Source organism: Acipenser ruthenus, chromosome 8, assembly GCF_902713425.1.
Source record: "Acipenser ruthenus chromosome 8, fAciRut3.2 maternal haplotype, whole genome shotgun sequence".
Classification (NCBI taxonomy): domain Eukaryota; kingdom Metazoa; phylum Chordata; class Actinopteri; order Acipenseriformes; family Acipenseridae; genus Acipenser; species Acipenser ruthenus.
In genome coordinates, this window is record NC_081196.1 from 46,548,337 (window position 1) to 46,568,573 (window position 20,237).

A 20,237-nucleotide genomic window follows, 5' to 3' on the forward strand; every position below is an offset into this window, starting at 1 on the left:
AAATGTATACAATGATCCCTGTTTACTCTACAGAGTTCACCCCATCTACAGGCTAGCAGAAAACAACTCAAAGTACTCTTTTGCTTGCTCCAACTTTGACCAAATTATTTTTTATATAAGTGTATACAACCAAAAAACGAAATTTAATATTAACCTAGGCCTCCTTGTAATCCAGGTTTCTGTGGACCAAGATCTGTTTGTTTGTTGGTTGGCAACAGCTGAGCAGACCAATGATTGGCTGAGTTTTCAGCTAATCCCATTTGTCATTCATGTTGTCAACGTAAGTCACAGTACATGCTCCATCAAACCAGAAATTAGAAAGTACACCAAACTTTAAGAAGCATGACCTTGCTCAATAATTTATTTTGCATCATATTTAAACAAGTGAGGTAGTCACAGCCGCAGGGGTTGCAGTTAAGCAGTTGTCTGCCAATACGTGACGTGCCTTAGCAGCTCTTTCCTTAGCTCAACCGCTAAAGTTAAGTTGATTCTTTTTTTAATAAAACAAAAAGATGATCACTCTGGTCCAGTGTAGCTGGCTGATGTGGTTGCATCTTGAGTGTACTATAACGTTAAATATTTGAATTGTTATATAAAGCTGCAGTGCCCCACAGTCATTTTTTTATCATTTTGTTTTATATATGTGAAAGACTGTTGTATTGGCTCCAGATCTATGAAACATTAATCAAATTCCCGGGACAATGCCTGGAGATTTATCAAGATGCAAATTGTTTTATAATTCCCTTCATTTAGGTGGCAGGTGCCAGATTGACACCATCTGTTCAAACATAATTCTTGAATCTTAAAAGTCTTATGTAAAAAAATGACTGTATCAAGAAGAGAAGTTTTATGTATATAACCCAGGAAACACTATTGATATGAACACACAGTTTAACTTGAGGTACTGCATAGAATACAGAATCATTAAAAGCATTAAAAATACATTTGTTTACAACAGCTGTGGCCAAAAATTTAGCAATTTTAGGACTGAAACATAAAAAAAAAAACATTTAGATCTTTTATTTAACATCATGTAATCAAAGGAACTATGAAATGATATTGCAAAAGTCTACCGGAAACCATAATAGTAGTACAGTATTTCATGTCGGTCACATTTTTTAATTTTTATTAATTTTTTTGTTAAGTATATGGACAACTACAAAGTGGTATGTAATTCATTATGTTAACGTAACATTTTTCAGCAGGTTTCCTACGACTTTATGTAGCAAAATGAGTTAATTGTATAGAGTGGTGCAAAACTTTTGACCATAGCTGTATATATCCCTAGTAGTCCGTGTCCCCAGCGGCTCACCTATTAAAGGCACTACCATTTGGACAGCAGTGTGAGTCATGAGAACGTGACTTGAAAAGTGGTTTGAAGGGTCCAAGGTTAATTTAAAAACACTCCTTTGTTTTTTCTAGCAGGTTAAGCAAGCATTAGATTGCTAATAACTAGTCCTCATCCCCAGTGCCTGTATGAATTGAATACTGTGAATAAATCCAAACATTCGTAATGAGGTGTGCTGTAATCGTCCAATTAGATCCTTTTTTTATAAGCTTAGTTTCTAGTTCCTGTCCTCTCTTGTACAATGAAACTTGTTTTTGGTATTTGATTTTTGTATATATATATATATAAGTATAAATAATATTTGGTTGAAAGCTGGTGGCATATACACTTTTGCAAATACTGTGAAAGAGCTAAGAGTAAATAGATAAGTTGATGTGTTAATGCAACACTGAATGACAGTAAAGACTAATATATACCGTATTACTTCAAAATAGTGCCACAGCCTTTATTTTAAATTGTTAGAAACAGCTGTGGTACTTAATTGAGGGCGGCGTTTATCAGAAAGGCTATGGTTTTTGAACGGTGAAGTATTTTATTACATGATTTAAGGCATTTTAGAAGTGGCGCTGTGAGCGCCTCCGATCTGCAGGAATATCCTCTTGTGTGTTTTGGGGGCTTTAATACAGTACATTTACTGACAGTTAACGAGAGCCTATTGGGAGTTGGGAGGTCAGGGAGTACTGTACCAGCGAATCAAGAGTGTATTGGTTGCTATGGGGCGGGACAAGAAGAGGAGAGAGAACAGTCAGTAATTGAGTGTGATGCAGTTGTTTTTTTGAACAAAAAATATTACCTCTGACTATGGGTTTGATTTCTGTTAAAACTAAAATATATCCTACTTGGTTATTATTATTTATTTATTCTCACTGTAGTTTACCTGATTGTTTGTAATTTCTCTGTAAGAGAAACCGAAACTAAGTAGATAGATAGTAAGCAAGTTTTATATATATATATATATTTGTACAGGACTGAGTAACTGATTACAACTGAATAAAAAACAAAACAACTAAACTACAAGAAGATATCTTCAGCCAGCTTTCGGATAGCGCTTAGAGTGACCGTCAAAGCTCTAAGTTCCTCTTGAGTTTTTAAGTTTTCACCATCCTAGCTGAGGACGAGGTAAACAGACAGCCCTTGTTTTGTCCCCTGCTGTGTTGGCACTGAACTCTGCAGAAAAAAGGGACGTGAAGGACTGCTGTGCTGTAAGTAGTTCATCTTGGGTTGTCTTTTAGGACTCTACTATAAAATAACATTTGCTTACTAAGGTGGGTGTACATTAGTTTGTATTACATGCTGGATTGAGGTTGCAGTCTCTTTGGGGGTGTCATGTACATAGGCAGAGTTGCACGTTTCTTTCTTTATTTTTTGAGCAGGGGTAGAAAAAAAATACCTTTCTGTTTCATTATTGAGAGCGGCGTTTATTCGAGGGCGGCGTCTATTAAAAAGCTGATATCTGAGTGAGGCGTTAATTCGAGGGCAGCGTTAATTTGAGGGCGGCATTATTTCAAAGTAATATGGTGCGTGTGTGTGTGTGTGTGTGTATGTATATGTGTATATATATATATATATATATATATATATATATATATATATATATATATATATATATATATATATATATGTATATGTGTGTGTATATATATATATATATATATTCCATATTGCGAAGTAATGAACAAAGACAATATTTGTGCAGTGTATTTATGTTTACGGGATGATAAAGCTTATGAAGCATAAGGCCCCTTGTTCTCTTCTGACTGCAGTAAACATTTAAATTGTAGAAATCTATTACTAGTAATGGGTTTTTTATATTTTACTTTGACAGATCACACATCTGTGGGAGGACTGGGCGACAGCTTCTATGAGTACTTGTTAAAAGCCTGGCTAATGTCTGACAAAGCTGATACTGAAGCAAGGAAGATGTACGATGATGCCATTGAGGTAAGCATATATTTCATTCCATTTTAAAGTACCTTCAGCAGCTGAAATGTCCGTTATAATTAATTTAATGCATTTTTAGGTTAATAACGTATCCAGTGGGGAGGAGGTTATGTTTTATATATATATATAAAGCATTACTAAAATGCTTAACAACATGCTTTCTGTATCATGGAGCTGCCTATCCCTTTTATAACATTTTACCATGGTATTTCTGCACTGATTTAGCTGTCTAGTTTTAGCATACTTTTCCTATAGTTATACTATGCCCAGATGACCCTGGTTTGCCATGTTTATTAATATGTTTTACCATACTTCATTATTCTTTACAATGCTTACCTATATTTTACCGTGCTTTCACAATGCGTTCTATTAGTTTTGCTCCAACCCAACAGCTCTGAGTCATTCACCTTTCTACAGTATATCAGCTCTTTATCCACCTTGTCCCACACTGCTCTCTCCATTGTCAAACTGTCAGACATAATCTCAAGATCTTTACCACCTTTTCTATTGTGACTTTGTCTTTAAGATAAAGAAACCTAATTTGCAGTCAGGATGACACTGTGCAATAAGCCATACTGTAATAATACAATGCAGTATTCTGGTATGTTGCAAAATTAAAAAGATATATATTTACAGGCATGACTAAGTAAAAAAGGTATTAAACAGTTTTACAAAAAAACTATATCTGCTATCACTAGTTAAAGTATGTGTTTGTTAAAACAATTAATAAATGGGCACATCAAGGTGACACATTTTACATTTCCAGTTGAGCAATTGAGCAGCATCTGACTGATTTTGCAATGATGGGTCACTTTAAGTAGGCCTTCACTTTGTAAATGTTACATGGCAAGGCAGGTTACATTGTTTCAATTGGACATTGAGTTTCAGTTTCTGTAACCCCCCCCCCCAGGCGATAGAGAAACACTTGATCAGAAAGTCCAATGGGGGGCTGACATTCATTGGGGAGTGGAAGAATGGGCACCTGGAGAAGAAGATGGGTCACCTTACGTGTTTCGCTGGTGGGATGTTCGCCCTGGGGGCTGATGGGTCAAAGGGGGACAAAGCTGGGCACTACCTGCAGCTGGGGGCGGAGATAGCACACACCTGTCATGAATCTTACGACAGGACAGGTAACAAATGCTGCTGGAATAGAGATTGTATTGAATAATCTGGTATGTGAATGTGTCTGTAAGTTTTACAGTATCTGAAAGTAACAAAATAGGAGAGAGAGAGAAATTATTCTAGAAATCACCTGGTGTGTCAAAAAAAGGAGTACAAGTAATGCAGAAATAAATAACAAACAAAATAAATTGAAGGCGTTGTCAACTGGATAAATTAACAGTTGCTTTAGTCATTCGTGTTGCTTCCCACAGCAGTTGTAAAATTGTTGTGTGAAGAATTCTACTATGAGAAAACAGATGAAACACTGGCCATACTTTTTAATAAAGAAATACAAATTAGGAGACTTTTACAGTTCTGCTTTCCTTCTTTGCCCAAGGCTTGTTGGTACAATGTATATGAACTAAGATGTTTCATGTATAGGAGGCGGTGTGGTCCAGTGGTTAAAGAAAAGGGCTTGTAACTAGGAAGTCCCTGGTTCAAATCCCGGCTCACTCACTGACTCATTGTGTGACCCTGAGCAAGTCACTTAACCTCCTTGTGCTCCGTCTTTCGGGTGAGACATTGTTGTAAGTGACTCTGCAGCTGATGCATAGTTCACACACCCTAGTCTCTGTAAGTCGCCTTGGATAAAGGCAACTGCTAAATAAACAAATAATAATAATAATAATGTAACAAAGAAATATAGCATACCTAGAGAATCAAACGTAGGTGTCCTGGTCACCCTTCATTATTCCTCCTCCATACTAACATGCATGTCTTAACTATCAAATTAAGAAGTTCTGTTTTTTACCCAAATAAAAGTACTGTTTTTCTTTGACATTGTAGTTCTAAAGCTGGGCCCAGAGGCTTTCAAATTTGACAGCGGTTTGGAGGCAGTGGCAGTCCGGCAGAATGAAAAGTATTACATTCTCCGCCCGGAGGTAATCGAGACATACTGGTACATGTGGAGGTTTACACACGACCCAAAGTACCGCCAGTGGGGCTGGGAAGCAGCACAGGTAAAAACTAGTTTTCATTTCTTAACAGTTCAATAACAGTGTCCCGTCAGCCTCAATACTGACACGTAGCCAGTATGTCTGTCTTGAGCCCAAGACCCCCTTTTTTGGGTGACAGGCTCATCTTGTGTCTCTTGTGTGCTAATGGTTGGCTCGTTTTCTCTTGCATTGAAATGTGAATCAGTCATTCATTATGACTAAAGCAATATATACAACAGCCTTTTCTGTTCATAAAGTAACTATAGTTACTTATCAGGGACTAAGGGTCATTTTGTAGACATGTTAGTGTTAAAACCTCATCCAAGGTAGTACCTTGAGCTGAAGAGTAATTGGTAGAATTAGTCTGCAGTACTGTCTTTTGCTGCATCCGATTTCGAGTAGCTTGACTGCCAAACCTCACAAAAAAGAACATAAGAAAGTTTACAAACGAGAGGAGGCCATTCGGCCCATCTTGCTCATTTGGTTGTTAGTAGCTTATTGATCCCAGAATCTCATCAAGCAGCTTCTTGAAGTATCCCAGGGTGTCCGCTTCAACAACATTACTGGGGAGTTGGTTCCAGACCCTCACAATTCTGTGTAAAAAAGTGCCTTGTATTTTCTGTTCTGAGTGCCCCTTTATCTAATCTCTATTTGTGACCCCTGGTCCTTGTTTCTTTTTTCAGGTCGAAATAGTCCCCTGGGTCTACGTTGTCAATACCTTTTAGAATTTTGAATGCTTGAATCAGATCACCGCGTAGTCTTCTTTGTTCAAGACTGAATATATTAAATTCTTTGAATTCTGGTCGCTCTTCTTTGCACTCTTTCTAGATCAGCAATATCCTTTTTGTAACAAGGTGGCCAGAACTGAACACAATATTCTAGATGAGATCTTACTTGTAAAGTTTTAACATTACTCCCCTAGATTTAAATACAACACTTTTCACAATATATCCGAGCATCTTGTTTGCCTTTTTATAACTTCCCCGCATTGTCTAGATGAAGACATTTCTGAGTCAACATAAACTCCTAGGTCTTTTTCGTAGATTCCTTCTTCAGTTTCAGTAAAGCCCATATGATATTTATAATGCACATTTTTATTGCCTGCGTACAGTCCCTTACACTTTTCTCTATTAAATTTCATTTGCCATGTGTCTGCCCAGTTCTGAATGCTGTCTAGATCATTTTGAATGACCTTTGCTGCTCCACCTATTTTTGTGTCGTCTGCAAATTTAACAAGCTTGCTTACATGAAGCATGCTTTCTATTTGTGAGGACATCTCTTTTCCAAACTGCACAAAAACATAGGAATAAGCAACAATATAAAATACCAAAAACCTTTTAATTTCAACCCAAACCTCGTAATCCAAAATATTATGAATGCACTAAATAATATCTACAGCACTTCCATCTACCTGCTAGCAATGTACCCGCTACTCACTAAAAGCTCCGTTTTAAATGTGCTTTTTACATAAACATCAGTGTGGTCGCACCAATGCTTGGTTTGTGTTCCCTTTCTTCTCCTGTGAAGTGTCTGGGCTGACTAAATGCTGACATAATCATTAAAAACAATAGGGGAATCTACAACGTTCTTTATCGGCTCAGTGCATTTTTTTCAAGGTATCACACTGACTCTGCAAATTGATTACATTACTTATATTTTAACATTTAAATTCTTAAACACGTGAACATGTTAAAACTTCAATATAAATCCATACAGATAAATAAAATAAGGAGATGCATTAATAAGTTATAAAAACAGTTAGTTGAATATTATAGGCACTTTTTTTAGCGTTTGCCTCTGAAGACGGTTCCAGTTGGATTTGTAGATGGACTGGGGTATTTACGATTCAACCTGTGTAGCGTCAGATATTTCTTATTCTTACTGTGATTGGCTGCAAAGACGACAGGGCTAGCCAGAGACTGGATAATGTTTGTTTGTTGGTTTGGTTTTTCTTGTGTACAGTTTCCTAGTAACTGAAGACTCTGTATTCTGGGAGATGTAGTTGTTAGTGGAAGTTTCAGGAGAGGCATGGGGACAGACAAGCTATGCAGCAAAATTGCAATGCCTGTTTTCACAATTTAATTTAAATTGAGTATGTATTTGGGATTTTTTAATGAGTAAAAACGACAGCTTATCTGGACTGCTGACCACACCAAATAAGTACTTGAAGCATTCTCAGAACCAAATACAATCTCAAGAGGCATTGCTTTCTTTTCATTAAATCTACATGTGAATGATTTTATAATGAAATATGCATATAGTGATCATATTTAATCACACTCCATGTAGCCTTGGTCGGAATGGCATCATGGACGCAGTCTGTCATTTTCTTACAGGAGAGAGATTAAAGTAGTGTTGACTCCATTGAGAACCATCCCCTTAGACTCCTGCACGTCATTGAAATTATATTTCACATGCAGCCACTGTAAAATGAAATCCGGCTGAGATTTACTGTACATAGTTTTTACACCTAATTGTGTTTGTGTTCATTTTTCTCAACTGCAAATCTAAAAGCATCATAAATGTCTTTGTGTTTTGATTTATATTTACAGAGATCTTACAGCTCAGTGAAAGTAAAATGTGTTGTGCTTTCTTTGTCGCACACTGTACAATACTACCACTCGCTCTCTCCAATACCAGCTTTCCTGTTTTTCTAAACATCATAATAAATCTAAATTAGCAATGTGCAACTGTCCTTCGTGGATTTGTATGCTTCCTTATAATGAACACATAACAGTCAGAAGTAATCAAGTTTTATAGATTTTAGGAACATATATTGAGTACCAGGTGATAACTTACGTTAACCAACTGCAAGACTGCACTTAATGTGTTAACTCACTTTGTGTCAACGATCAACATCAGTTCATATTTTTCTGGTGGAAATCTCTTGATACAAGCTTAAAATTATACTAAAGTTATTTGTACCTGAAATTAATTGGTCAAGATTGGTCCACTTTAGCGGGAATGGCCCTACAGCATGGTTCTCTACTTACCTTACCTGTACATTCAGATTGATCCAGACAACACTTTCCAATCCATTGCCTACCTTAAACATCATTCTCAAGATTACTGGGTTATTGAAGTGCAGTACGCCTGCAGTGCTGAAGCAAACTCAAACTGGCACATACCCACTCAGCATCCTAATTAGGCTTTCTCTATGAAGAACAGGCTGACCACCTTGAATTATACATTCAAACAAAGCTGTTATTTTCACCCTATGGTAAGAAAAGTGATTTCATTGCTGAAGCAGTAGTTTCTTTGTGTGAAATCCCAGGGCTCCCATTGACTGTGATCAGGCCTGTAAGTCAGGCGATAAACCAGTCATTTAGAAACCATTTAGTGGATATAATAGTGTTTATAGACTGTTAATATTAATAGCACAAAACTCTATAAAGTCTCTTCATGGAGACAAGCCTATCAGGCAACACTGACAATTGACTAATTTATTTTCTGTTTTTTGTCCCAATCTTTTTAACCTGTAGAGAGCTGACTAGAAGAAAATGGGTTTTAATGAATGTCTTGGCTTGCCACTGCTGTTTTAAAATCCAAAGACAAGCTCTGGACAATGAAAATTAAATTTAGAGTTCCATTTACAGAATCTTTTATTCTAGTATAGTATTTCACAACTTCTTAAGACGTGTATACCCAGTTGTACCACAAGCTTTTCCAGTGTGCAAAACAATTCTGAGCAATGATGCTGTTTTATAACAGGATAGACTCTTGGTAATAGTGTCTCCATAACAACAGTTTACACTGATGCACTTCTACAACACTCATAAGTTGAAACCTGGTCTTAGAAATAGTGTTTGACTTATTGTAACCGGTATTAAAAATCTGAATGTTAAATTTTAAAATTTTACCGAATATGAAGTAAGTAAATTAAATGAAAAAATGAAACTTAACAAGGTTAAAACCTTACTTATTTAACTAAAAGTAACTTTCCAAAATTAAAACTCTGCTATTAATAACCAAATGGTACCTTGTAGGAAAAGTGCTCTGCAGGCGGAAGTGTCCCCTTCCCCCAGATCGACTTCAAGAGGGCAGAAGCGACACTCTTAACCAGATCTGAACAAGGAGCGGGGTTAATGACCATCTGCTGCACCTGTCAAAGTACAGCGGGCAAGCTTTGGGCAGGAACATTACAGCACTGATGGCTGCCCATAGGCAGCTCTGGCTTTCTCGTGCCTGAGGCCCCGATGGGAACAAAGTAATCTTTGCTTGATGCCCCAGTTTCTCCAGGGCACACGTTCAGGTCCGTTGTAGATGAGAAGCTGCAGCGTTCTCACCTGGCACAGGAGTCCTCGAAGGAGCTGGCTCGTCTTCTTCCTAAACAGAGGACCCCAGTTCATAAGCCTGCAGCTGTGGATGTTTCTTGGATGAGCTTATTGCAACCCTCAGGAATGCCAGGGCCGCTTCTACACGTTCTCAGTATAGGTTTATATGGGGAGTTTTCCAGTCTTGGTATCTCGTGGGCTGGACCCCATCACTTGTCCCATGGCAGACATACTGCAGTTTTTGCAGGACCGTTTTAATGAGGGGAAATCTCCCTGTAATCTTAAAGTCTACCTGGCAGCTATTTCAGCTTGCTGTATTAAAATAGACTGTGTCCCCAAGAGCTCACTTCCTGGTGGGACAGTTTTTGAAGGGAGCTCGTAGGTTGTGTCCTCCTCGGAAGGGCCTTGTCCCTTGCTGGCGGTTGAATGTGGTGCGTAACGTGCTTACGAAACCACCATTTGAGCCCCTGCATTCAACAGAGATTAAATAGCAGCTTTTTACCTGACACCGTCTGGACTGCCTATGACCTAGCCAACCTGCCCCCACCAGAAAAGGGCACTGGCAGTGGCGACCACCCCCCCCCCCCCCCCACATAAAAACAAAAAAAACAAAACAAAAACAAACTAATGAAGCGAAACCGTGCTCAAACCCGATTCCTGATTTTAACCATTTGTATGTAAACATTAAGCTAGCTTTCTAACATTACCAGATCTTTCATCACAAACAGTTCTACGCCAGATTGTCACAATCAAGAGAGCTCCAAACACTTTACAGGCAAGGTTCTCTTATCGACAGCTACACCTGCACTAACCTGAGAGTTTGAAATGGAAGGATCGTCACACTCTTGTGCTGTTAATAACATTCTGAACTACAGAAGAGTCAGGTTTGGTTTCTCTTGAAGGGTCTTGGACTTTCTGTTTATGTTATCAAGGTTTGAAAGTTTGAAATAAACTGCGCACTTACATATTCTCTACCCACTTATGAAAAACATAAAAAAAGATATTTTTTTTTATTTTTAAATAATAAATAAATAGCAGTGGTGTAGCCAGAAATGTTGGCGACTTGTTGCCTAGGGTGACCACCCGTCCCTAATTGGGCCGGACAGTCCCAAATTGTAAAGATCAAGTCCCGGTCCTGGGCTTAATGTCTCCAGGACGGCATTTGTCCCGAATTTGTAGACACAGTGCAATCTTACAGTTAAGCGCCACAGTCAAACCATAGCATATCTGTTTATAGCACATCATAGCACCACCCCTGCCGCATTATTTTGCAATGCCTTACACTCGCTCACTCACCACTTAAAACAATAAAAAATGTATGCATATATCCAGACGCGCCCGCAGAAACCTTTCACATGGTACTCACGACTGAATCACACCGACATCTCATCTCATGCCGATAACGACTCTGCATCAACATGCTGTAAAGTGTTTCAGTCAGAGTGCTGCATTTCTGTTCTTTCCTGAGTTTCCCTTTTTAAAAATGGTTAAACCCAGCACGCTGCCATCGAGACAGAACAGCAACTACAATGACAGCCAAATAGTCCACAACAATAAAAGCTACAAATAAACCTATTTGAAATACAGACTTAAAGGAAAAACTAGCTCACAAATATTTAATGCTGGTTCCATTTCTAATCATTTTACTCTCACAATCACGATAACTAATTATTACCCCCCCCAGAAACAGTAAAAAAAAAAAAAAAAAAAAGTTGAAAAAATATGTAACTATACCCCAGCATAAGAAATGGCAGGTGTCCCGTTTTTTTCATTTTGAAAAGGTGGTCATCCTACTGTTGCCCTGAAAGTTGTATACTACTTCATAATACTGTATGTACAACATGAAGACCTGATGATGGTTAATTTTACTGTATGTGCCTAAATAAATAAAATGTTTAGTGCATTTATACAGTGTATTTACACACAGGTTAACAATAGGTTATCACAGGGCTCGAAAGAAAGAAAAAGACACACAATACTGCATACACAATATAATTTACTGACAGGAAAATTAATATGAAAATCAATCAACCAAAACTATTTCTAATACAAGAACTACACAAACAACTTCAGAGACATTTAAAGTGATGTATGCAGTGTATATAGGCCTACTAGTGCAATATTAACTCCACGTGACCAGACCTGCCCCTCCCACCTCCCCCGCCACGCGTCGCCACTGGGTACTGGTCTTTCCACGAGAGGCCTCGCAACCTCTTGGGCATTATTCCAGGGTACATCTATCTCTTATATAGTATGGGCTACTCCCTCCTGGTTTTGGGACCAGAGTGCTAAGGGCAGCCACTCAGTCTCCCCTTTATAACAAATATACCATAGTGTGGGATTACCCTACACTTTTTCTCTAGTTTCTATACACCTAGATGTCATAGATTCCCCAAACCCTGTTTTTTTATATCAAAGTGCCAAGAGCAGCTATTCAGTTTACTGTTTACAGCATGCACACTGAGGTGTGGGTTCTCCCCACACTTTCATGGGTCCACAAAAGAGTCCTACACTTGCAACAGCTTGGTTATAACATTTCTATTTCAGTGAACCAGCTGTTTAGCATTTATTTTCAGGTAGATGGGTATTAGCTTTTTATCTCTGCTTGACAAAACATTACAATAGATTGCCTAGATTCATTCTTTCCTGAGATTTCAGTACCTGTCAATGTGGTCTTGCAGAAATTAAACTGGATTTCCTAGACATGCAGAAAATTGGATTAAGATCTTTAAAATGTGCTAAAGGAGCTCTACAATCGTGTTTTGTATTGCTCTTGGGGTGAAATAATCAGCCTCTTCTGTGATGTGTTTTTTTGAGGATGCAGTGATTCTGTTGTCTCTATGCGGTTTTCTTAAATGATGTGTTTTGCTAGCATGCTCATTTTTTTGTGGCATGTGTAACTATCCGATTTCATTGGGACTTTTAAATTTAAACCAACCTTAATTGGTGTACTGCAGATGAGAAATGAAAAATGTGAGATTGGGTCTGATGTGTCATTCTGTTTTAGGCCATTGAAAAGCACTGCAGGGTCAGTGGAGGGTTCTCCGGTGTGAAGGATGTTTATTCTTCATCCCCAACTTTTGACGATGTGCAGCAAAGCTTCTTCCTGGCAGAAACACTGAAGTAAGTATTTCGCTTTTAGTCTTTTTATTCATCTTTGTTCACAGATGGTAACCAGATACGGGGGTGGAAATAAGACTCCCATTGTATAACAGTTTGATCCATTCCAGGTTTTACTACGAATTTAATAAGACACTCCTGAGCTGGTTACCTATACACTGTGGCTAATCAAACTCGTAGTAGAACCTGGAATGGGTGAAACTGCTATGCAATAGGAGTCATATTTCCATTCCTGAGACTAATCAAATCAGTCTCTTAAAAATGTCACTGTATCCAAATTTAATAGAAAATGACTTGCACTTGCCTACTTAGTCCATATTAAGTTTATTACTCACATTTTAATGTCGTTGGTGCAAGATGCTTGCCTCAAGACTTGCAGAAGTGCTGTCTGGTCTGAAATGTAACCCTTTTCCTGTGCAGTACCCCATGAAAGGCTGTCTTGGCCGAAGAGGATGAGTTGAAGGAAGTTTTGGTAGAATTCCCCAACCTGTTTTTTTTGTTTCCTTTTGTCCTCCCATTGTTACTAATAAGACTGTTTGATAAGCAATCAGACATCATTAGCATACTTCACACTAACTTTGGCACAGCAGATCTGTCAGCTTCAATCTGCCACAGTTCATTTCAGTATGGCTGACTAATTGCAAATTAGGGCACCACTTCCAATGGTTTCAGAAATGCAATTTGTATAATAAGAGAGTATATAATCGTATAAAAGAGATTGAAGCAAGGTAAATAAATACATCAATAAAACTTACCATTCACACAGTATTTTGCCATTTACTGTCTAGTGCCAAATTCCAGTTTAGAAAAAGAAAGGAGCAATCTGAGAATCATATATTTAATCCCTGAACCACGCACATTGAATTGGGTTTATATTCCATAAGATTCTGTTGATCTGGAGTAAAAACAACAACCTGAAACGATTTCAAAAGGCCACAATCTGTGTTTTCCCTTAAACTGTGTTCTTGTTCCCTCGAGAAAGTTGAAAAAACATTGCATCTTGTTATTAATAATGTACCTAGAGAAATCGGCATTGTAGTACATAAGTAGGTATTATATGAAAATGTTAAGTGTCTTTTGGATATGTTTTTATATGAACAGTTTCAGTATATTTCAAAATCCCCTTCTGTTCATAGATCCACAAGTGTGGTTGTGGTCAGTAAAAGAAATACAACCAAATGAAAACAGAATGCCTGCTAGACAAAGCTAAAGGGTTTTTTCTGTTCCAGATCAAGAACATTTCGTGAAATAAAAATCCATTACAATTTGCATGTTTCAGGATTAAAATAAATATGATTATAACGTAGTTCGCTTCTGCTAACTGGAATATGCCATTAGAACATATATTCTAAATTCTAAAATTTATTTACCTTTCCTAAATCTCTTCAAAAGAAATATTTAATACAGAGAGAAACATTGTCTTAGATAAAATAGTGCAGAATGAAACTGGGATGTTAGGTCAGTAGTGCCCCCTGCTGGTTAATTATAAAAAATATTTCTGGTGGAAATTTGATTTACTATGAAATGTGTTTCTTGTCAAGACCTAACTTGCCTTCAGAGCTGAATCCATAATTTAGATATCTATCATATTTAGGGAACTAAGAAAATAACTTAATAAATCCGTCCATTATTCCATTAAGTGGCAAAGCACACAATTAACAAGTTTCAAGAGGTTTCAATGAAGAATCCAAGTCTGCTCAAAACAAAAATGTTACTTTTAAAATAGTAGCTCTCAACTCTGGCCCACTAGATCTGTTTCAGTCCAGAACTTTGTTCCAACCCTAAATTAGCTGATTGATCCTTAACCCTGTTTAATTCACTAATTTAGGATCTGGTTATAAAAAATATCTGGACTGGACTTAATCTCCAGAGTTGGGAGCTCCATTTCTAAAATGAGGGGATCTGTTTGTTTGTTTAAGGTAAGATTGAAAACACAGGGTCTGTATATTTGCATTCCGTAGACCAGTGGGGCACAACTCAAGTCATGGAGGGCCGGTGTCCCTCCTGGTTTTTGTTCTAACCATACCCTAAATTAGTTAATTGGACCAATTAAGCTTCTAATAAGGTCCAATAAAGTACTTAAGGGTGCAGTTGGAATAAGAACCTGCAGGACCAAGTTGTGCACCACTGCTGTAGACCCCTAGAATCGTAGTTGGTTTTATATCCTTGTACAGTTATGTTTTATCTGAGATACTGGTATACTGTAACATCGACCTCATTTTTTTGTTTAGCAGAAGCAGGTGTGGTTTTTTTTTTAAATAACCTAGTCCAGGGGTTTCCAACCCTGGTTCTGGACAGCTACAGGATCTTCTGGTTTTCGTTTCAGCTGAGCTCTCGGTTACTTAATTGAACCAATTATTGGTTTAATTAGTCAAGATTAACATGTTTTCCAGATCTTTAGCCATTGATGTAAAGACACCTAGAAAACCTGAATGTTTCAAGGACTGAGGCTAAATACTATAGTAATGATTATGTCTGAAATGACTGGGTGAAAATACTGTAGATTTTTGATAAGAAGGGGGTATCTGGTACTCTGAAACAAACATTAATTGGATTTCAGAACTTATTTGTAGATTTAATACCTTTTTAGTCATTTAAATTAGTCCGACAGGCTTATCCAGTGGCTAAAATCTCAGGAATAATTGGAAGCGACAGGCTTTCAATAGTAATTATTGGAAGAGTCCGTCTCAAACAAGCTGGCTGGGCCAGTTTATGTCTCCAGAGGTCTCAAGTGATCAAGAAGGAAGAAAGTTCATGACTGGACAAATTTAAAAAGTCAATTGGAAAGCAATAACAGAGAGTACTTGTGGTGCAATGTTAAGTTGCAATTCTGGGCTTCGAGTGCTAGCAGGGACAATGGGGGGGGGGGGGGGGGGGGGAATAAATGTATACACTTAACTAGTCATGTCTTGCCTCTGTGTTAGGACTCATTCTGTACACCTTATTCTGATTTCAGGTATCTGTATCTGCTGTTCTCCAGTGATGACTTTTTACCTCTAGACAGCTGGGTCTTCAACACAGAAGCTCACCCTCTGCCTGTATTGCATCTGGCAAACACAACTCTTTCAGGCAACCGTGTGACTCGATAGGATCTGAAACTGGCTGCCTCTTGTGCTATTGGACCACTTCAGGCCTTCAGACTGATGAAATCAAATAAGTAAAATCCAATCAATTAAAATAGAAAAACTATGAAATCCTGTAGAAAGATTTGTGTCAGCGGACTGGTTGCTGCAGGGGATTGAGCATTCTCATTTCTTTCTTACTCTAAACGTGTTTGCGCTGGAGATCAAAGCAAGTGAATTTAAAAGATTCCATTTTTTTTTTTTTAACCTGACCAAAATGTAAGGATTACAGTATGTCGCGGACATTGGGAAAGAAGATAGACTTATTCCCTCTTCAAATGTGTGCAAGGATACCTCGTTTGTTGCAATATGCCAACCAGCAAACACATTTTCTGAGTGGCCTGGCATGGAAATCCGTTGACTAAAACCTTTTGTAGAGACACTTTGGAGGGAGCCAGGGTTTTTTTTTCTGTAGTAAATGAAAAACATCATAACTCAAGGTCCTGAATTAGTATAGTAGCAGCTTAATGTTTGTGTACATTGCCCTTTTTCACTTGGTATTTTTTACTGAAAGAAAAGAAGTCCAGCTCTATTTAAACAACTTATCAGCAGTCATGTAGCTTCTTGTTCAGTGCATAATTATGCTCCTGTATACCTTGTAATGTATGCATTTGTTATCTTTCTTTATCCCTGGAAACAAAATGGAAAATGAAAAATCAGAAAAAGAAAAACAAAGCCCCTTTCAGCCTTTAAGTTGGAGTCTTTGTTAGGTGATTTTGAGGATGAAACCTGTTTTGGATGCAAATGGTAAATGAATGTACGACTGTTTTGCACTCCCTCCTTTAAGTGATAAGTATGTAGAGTTCTAATTTTCAGCACCTTCATGTGCATATTGTGGCACCAAATGATGCCCATGTTTGTGATGTAACCTGTACCTCAGTGCATCTTGAACAAACATAATAGATAACCGTCTCCCTTTAGTATGAAGAATTTTAACAGAACAATAATGTCATTTATTAAAAATATGGCTCAACGTAGCTCTGTTCTTAATGTGAAAATTGCACTGTTTAAATTGGAATTTTATTATAGGTGTGCCCAAGCATGGCAAACTGGGTTGCACAACCGGTACGTTTTTATTAGAGGGGGTGATCTTTTATTTGTCCGTTGTAATTTTAAACGTGTATGTGATGAAAAAATAAAGACCCGTATAAGAGATGCTGTGCTTTTTTCAGTGTGAAAGCATTTTTTTTTTAACCATAAAATTTGAAATATAGAATAACAGAAAAAAACACAGTCCTTCTCTAGAGTTGATTTATTATTCTTATTTTATGTTTTAAAGATAATTGTATAGGAATGAACATCCCAGAAAGTTGTGATTAATAGTGAAGTTTAAATGGAGAATGCAGAAGGGGTTCTCGTCTCCCACTAGGATCCTCAGCATGGCAGACGCACAAAGAGATTTGATACGCAAAAAAAAAAGTTCCTGTGATGATTTTGTATACACCCTTATCATAACAAACATCAAAGAAACTTTGCATGTTCAGAACACTCCATTTACCTAGGAAATAATGGGTGTAGTTTCACATGTTTCCAACCATCAATAATAGAATAAGAATTATGCAAATAAAGTCACTACAATGACAAAAAAACCCAGCTTTCAGAAAACAAGTTTAATAATTTATACATGTATACATTTGCTGAGAAAATATGCAGAAACGCAAAACTTTCAAAAAGCTCCTTAAATGGTACAAAAGCAGAGATTTGGCATGCTTAGCCATATTGTATGTATTCGTTTATTATTTTAAATAAGGACTTCGTATACAAAATGTTCCTGTGTGTATCTCCTTTTAGCTACTGCACACTTTTTTGTTTTGCTAATTTTAATGTTTTTTTTTTTTTTTTTACCATTATACTTTGTATTATTTGTTTGAATGTGTTTCTCTTTGTAAACTTTGCAGTACATAGTATTAAAGGCACAATGTACTCACTAAGTTGCAGGATTACCTGTCTGTCAGTCGATACAGTACAAAGATGCTTACCATTTATAGGCTTTTCTAGCAAGCTTGCAGGAAATAATCATTAAAAGTCTCTATTTGAATTTGACTTTGACTTGACTATAAAGCCTTGGTATCTAGCTTGATGTATAAATAACTACAGTCAGCACTCGGATACCCGTTACCCAGATACACGTCAGCTGCATTTTACCACCCTTGTATAAAGAATAAAATCAATCCCCATTATTTATATATATATATATATATATATATATATATATATATATATATATATATATATATGTATATATAGAGTAAAGAATTTGCTGTCGTTTACCAGGTTAAAGACGTTGTGTTGTGTAGAATAGTTGAACAAATCCAAACAAAAGCTGTACTTGCAGTGAAACACGCCGGAGCGTGGTTTTATTTGAAAACAAAACAAACAGAAAACAAACAAAAACCTATCCCGTTCTCGGGTGCTAAACTACTCACTTATTATTTTCCCTTTAAACTAAACAGGGGCAGGCTAATTCTGCTTACCCTCAAAACAAAGTCTCCTTTTCACTTTTACAGTTCTCTGTTCTCTCACCGTTTCGTCTCTCTCTGGGTCTCTCCTCTCTCCTCTCTCCCTGACCATCTCAGATTAACCCGTTTTAAGTGCTGGGCAATCAAGCAATTACTCAATTAGGACCAATTGCTAAATACTCTAGACAACAGTCTGTTCCCCATGGCCTTAAAACCCAACACTTTATTTCCCAGTTCGTTTGCTGGCCAGTTAGTTTATGTTGTCTTCACATTTTATTATTTTACTTTCCTTTGAAAGCTTTAGCACAACCTTTAACTTTTTCACACCTGAAGATTGCATGTTTGATTACCTTGCACACCAAACAAATGAAAGAAGCACCAAACTTTGGTGTCATTTTTTCTTTCAGACTCCATCTATATACTACTACAACCCACAAAAAAAAAATCTGACCAAATACAATGTGAAAAATTTGCAAAAATGCAGAAAATCAGACGGGACAAATACTTTTTCACTGCACTGTATATGTAACAAATGAATGCACTTCCCCGTCACGTGTGATTTCCGACTCCGTCACCAATTTTCTGATACAAAGACTATCTCTTCAATGCTACAATGTACTTCTCAACCTGCTTTTCTTTTTTTTTTTTTATCGCATGCTAAATCAGTCTCTTTATTGTGCATTTACACAGCACTTCCTCCAATTTCCCATTTAGAAAATTTAAGCAAAAACAAAGCGAACAAGACAAGCTACAGTAATTTAAAGAACTTGATCATTAAACAGTTGTAGATAATGTAATGCATTTTTGCTTTTGTGCATTTTCATTTGCAAGTGAACTGTGACATTAGGGCCTGTTCGAACACTATATTCTGCAATTTTGAATATTGACTTTGGATACTGTTTTAATTCTGAAAACTGGTATTTTTATTTTTTTTTATCTTTTGCTAAATTGTATTGCCTTTTACGTTTTATGCAGTTCTGTGCATGGGTAACATTTTGATTTAATTTTGCTGTTGGGTCATTAATGGGGAATACTGCTAAAACAAACAGAGAACACTAACAGATCTGAACAAGAATAACACAGTTTACAAACACACATTATTTACAGAGTACTCATTCCCTTCCCCAGTCCATAATCAGGTCTTTTCCCACATTGTGCACAAGGCAAATCCCTCCCCCACCTCCCCCCCCCCCCCACCTCCCGCTCGTCTCTTTTGGCAAGTGATATTTTCAGAATCATATAATTCTGAATTAAAATACTTCCGTTGAAAATATATTACTGTACCAACAAAACCAGCTACAGCACATCTAAATGGAAGCCTACTTATTTTAAAACACAGTCCTTTCAGCTATGTATTTTTGACATTGTACTTTTTCCCTGAAAAAATGTACAAGGGTTGGAAAGGGCCAAAATTAAAAAATCAGATATGCATCACACTTGTTTAACTGTCACTGAAGTCAGAATTTTATTGGGTCGGGTATGTGAGTGCTGACTGTAAAAAGACACAGGCTGGCAATTATACTTTGAAGTACATGAACACAGACTGGAACTGGGAGCCTTCTACCTTTCACAGTTCAATGAGTGTGCTGACTTGACAGATTATATGCATCACTTCTGATGTCATGATGAATTCAAAGTCTGGGTTGTTGTCTATGAGAAATCACAGCGTCTGCTTTGAACCTGGCGGCTCACTGCTCCTGCTGCTGGTTCCACTGTATTTGTAATTATAAAATAATTGTACAAATGTTACAAAAAATATACAACAATAAAAAGTTAAGCTGGGCCCTTACAAGGCTGTGGTGCCTTAGTGGACAAATTACAGTAACTAATTCTGTGTTTCATTGAGATTGTAAACCATTAAAAGATTTTTTTCAGAA

At 37.2% G+C, this 20,237-nt stretch overlaps 1 protein-coding gene across 2 annotated transcripts in view; it reads left to right on the forward strand.

Moving 5' to 3' along the window:
* Nucleotides 1-17,054, forward strand: part of LOC117406862 (mannosyl-oligosaccharide 1,2-alpha-mannosidase IB) — a 90,328-nt gene extending 73,274 nt beyond the window's left edge. For both annotated transcript variants that reach the window (XM_034011221.3, XM_034011222.3), the window contains exons 10-14: nt 3,174-3,289; nt 4,200-4,419; nt 5,237-5,409; nt 12,667-12,782; nt 15,736-17,054. In XM_034011221.3, coding sequence (XP_033867112.1) covers nt 3,174-3,289; nt 4,200-4,419; nt 5,237-5,409; nt 12,667-12,782; nt 15,736-15,868 — 758 coding nt within the window. In that variant the 3' untranslated portion in view covers nt 15,869-17,054. The remainder of the gene's footprint in view (nt 1-3,173; nt 3,290-4,199; nt 4,420-5,236; nt 5,410-12,666; nt 12,783-15,735) is intronic.
* Nucleotides 17,055-20,237: the final 3,183 nt, after the last annotated feature.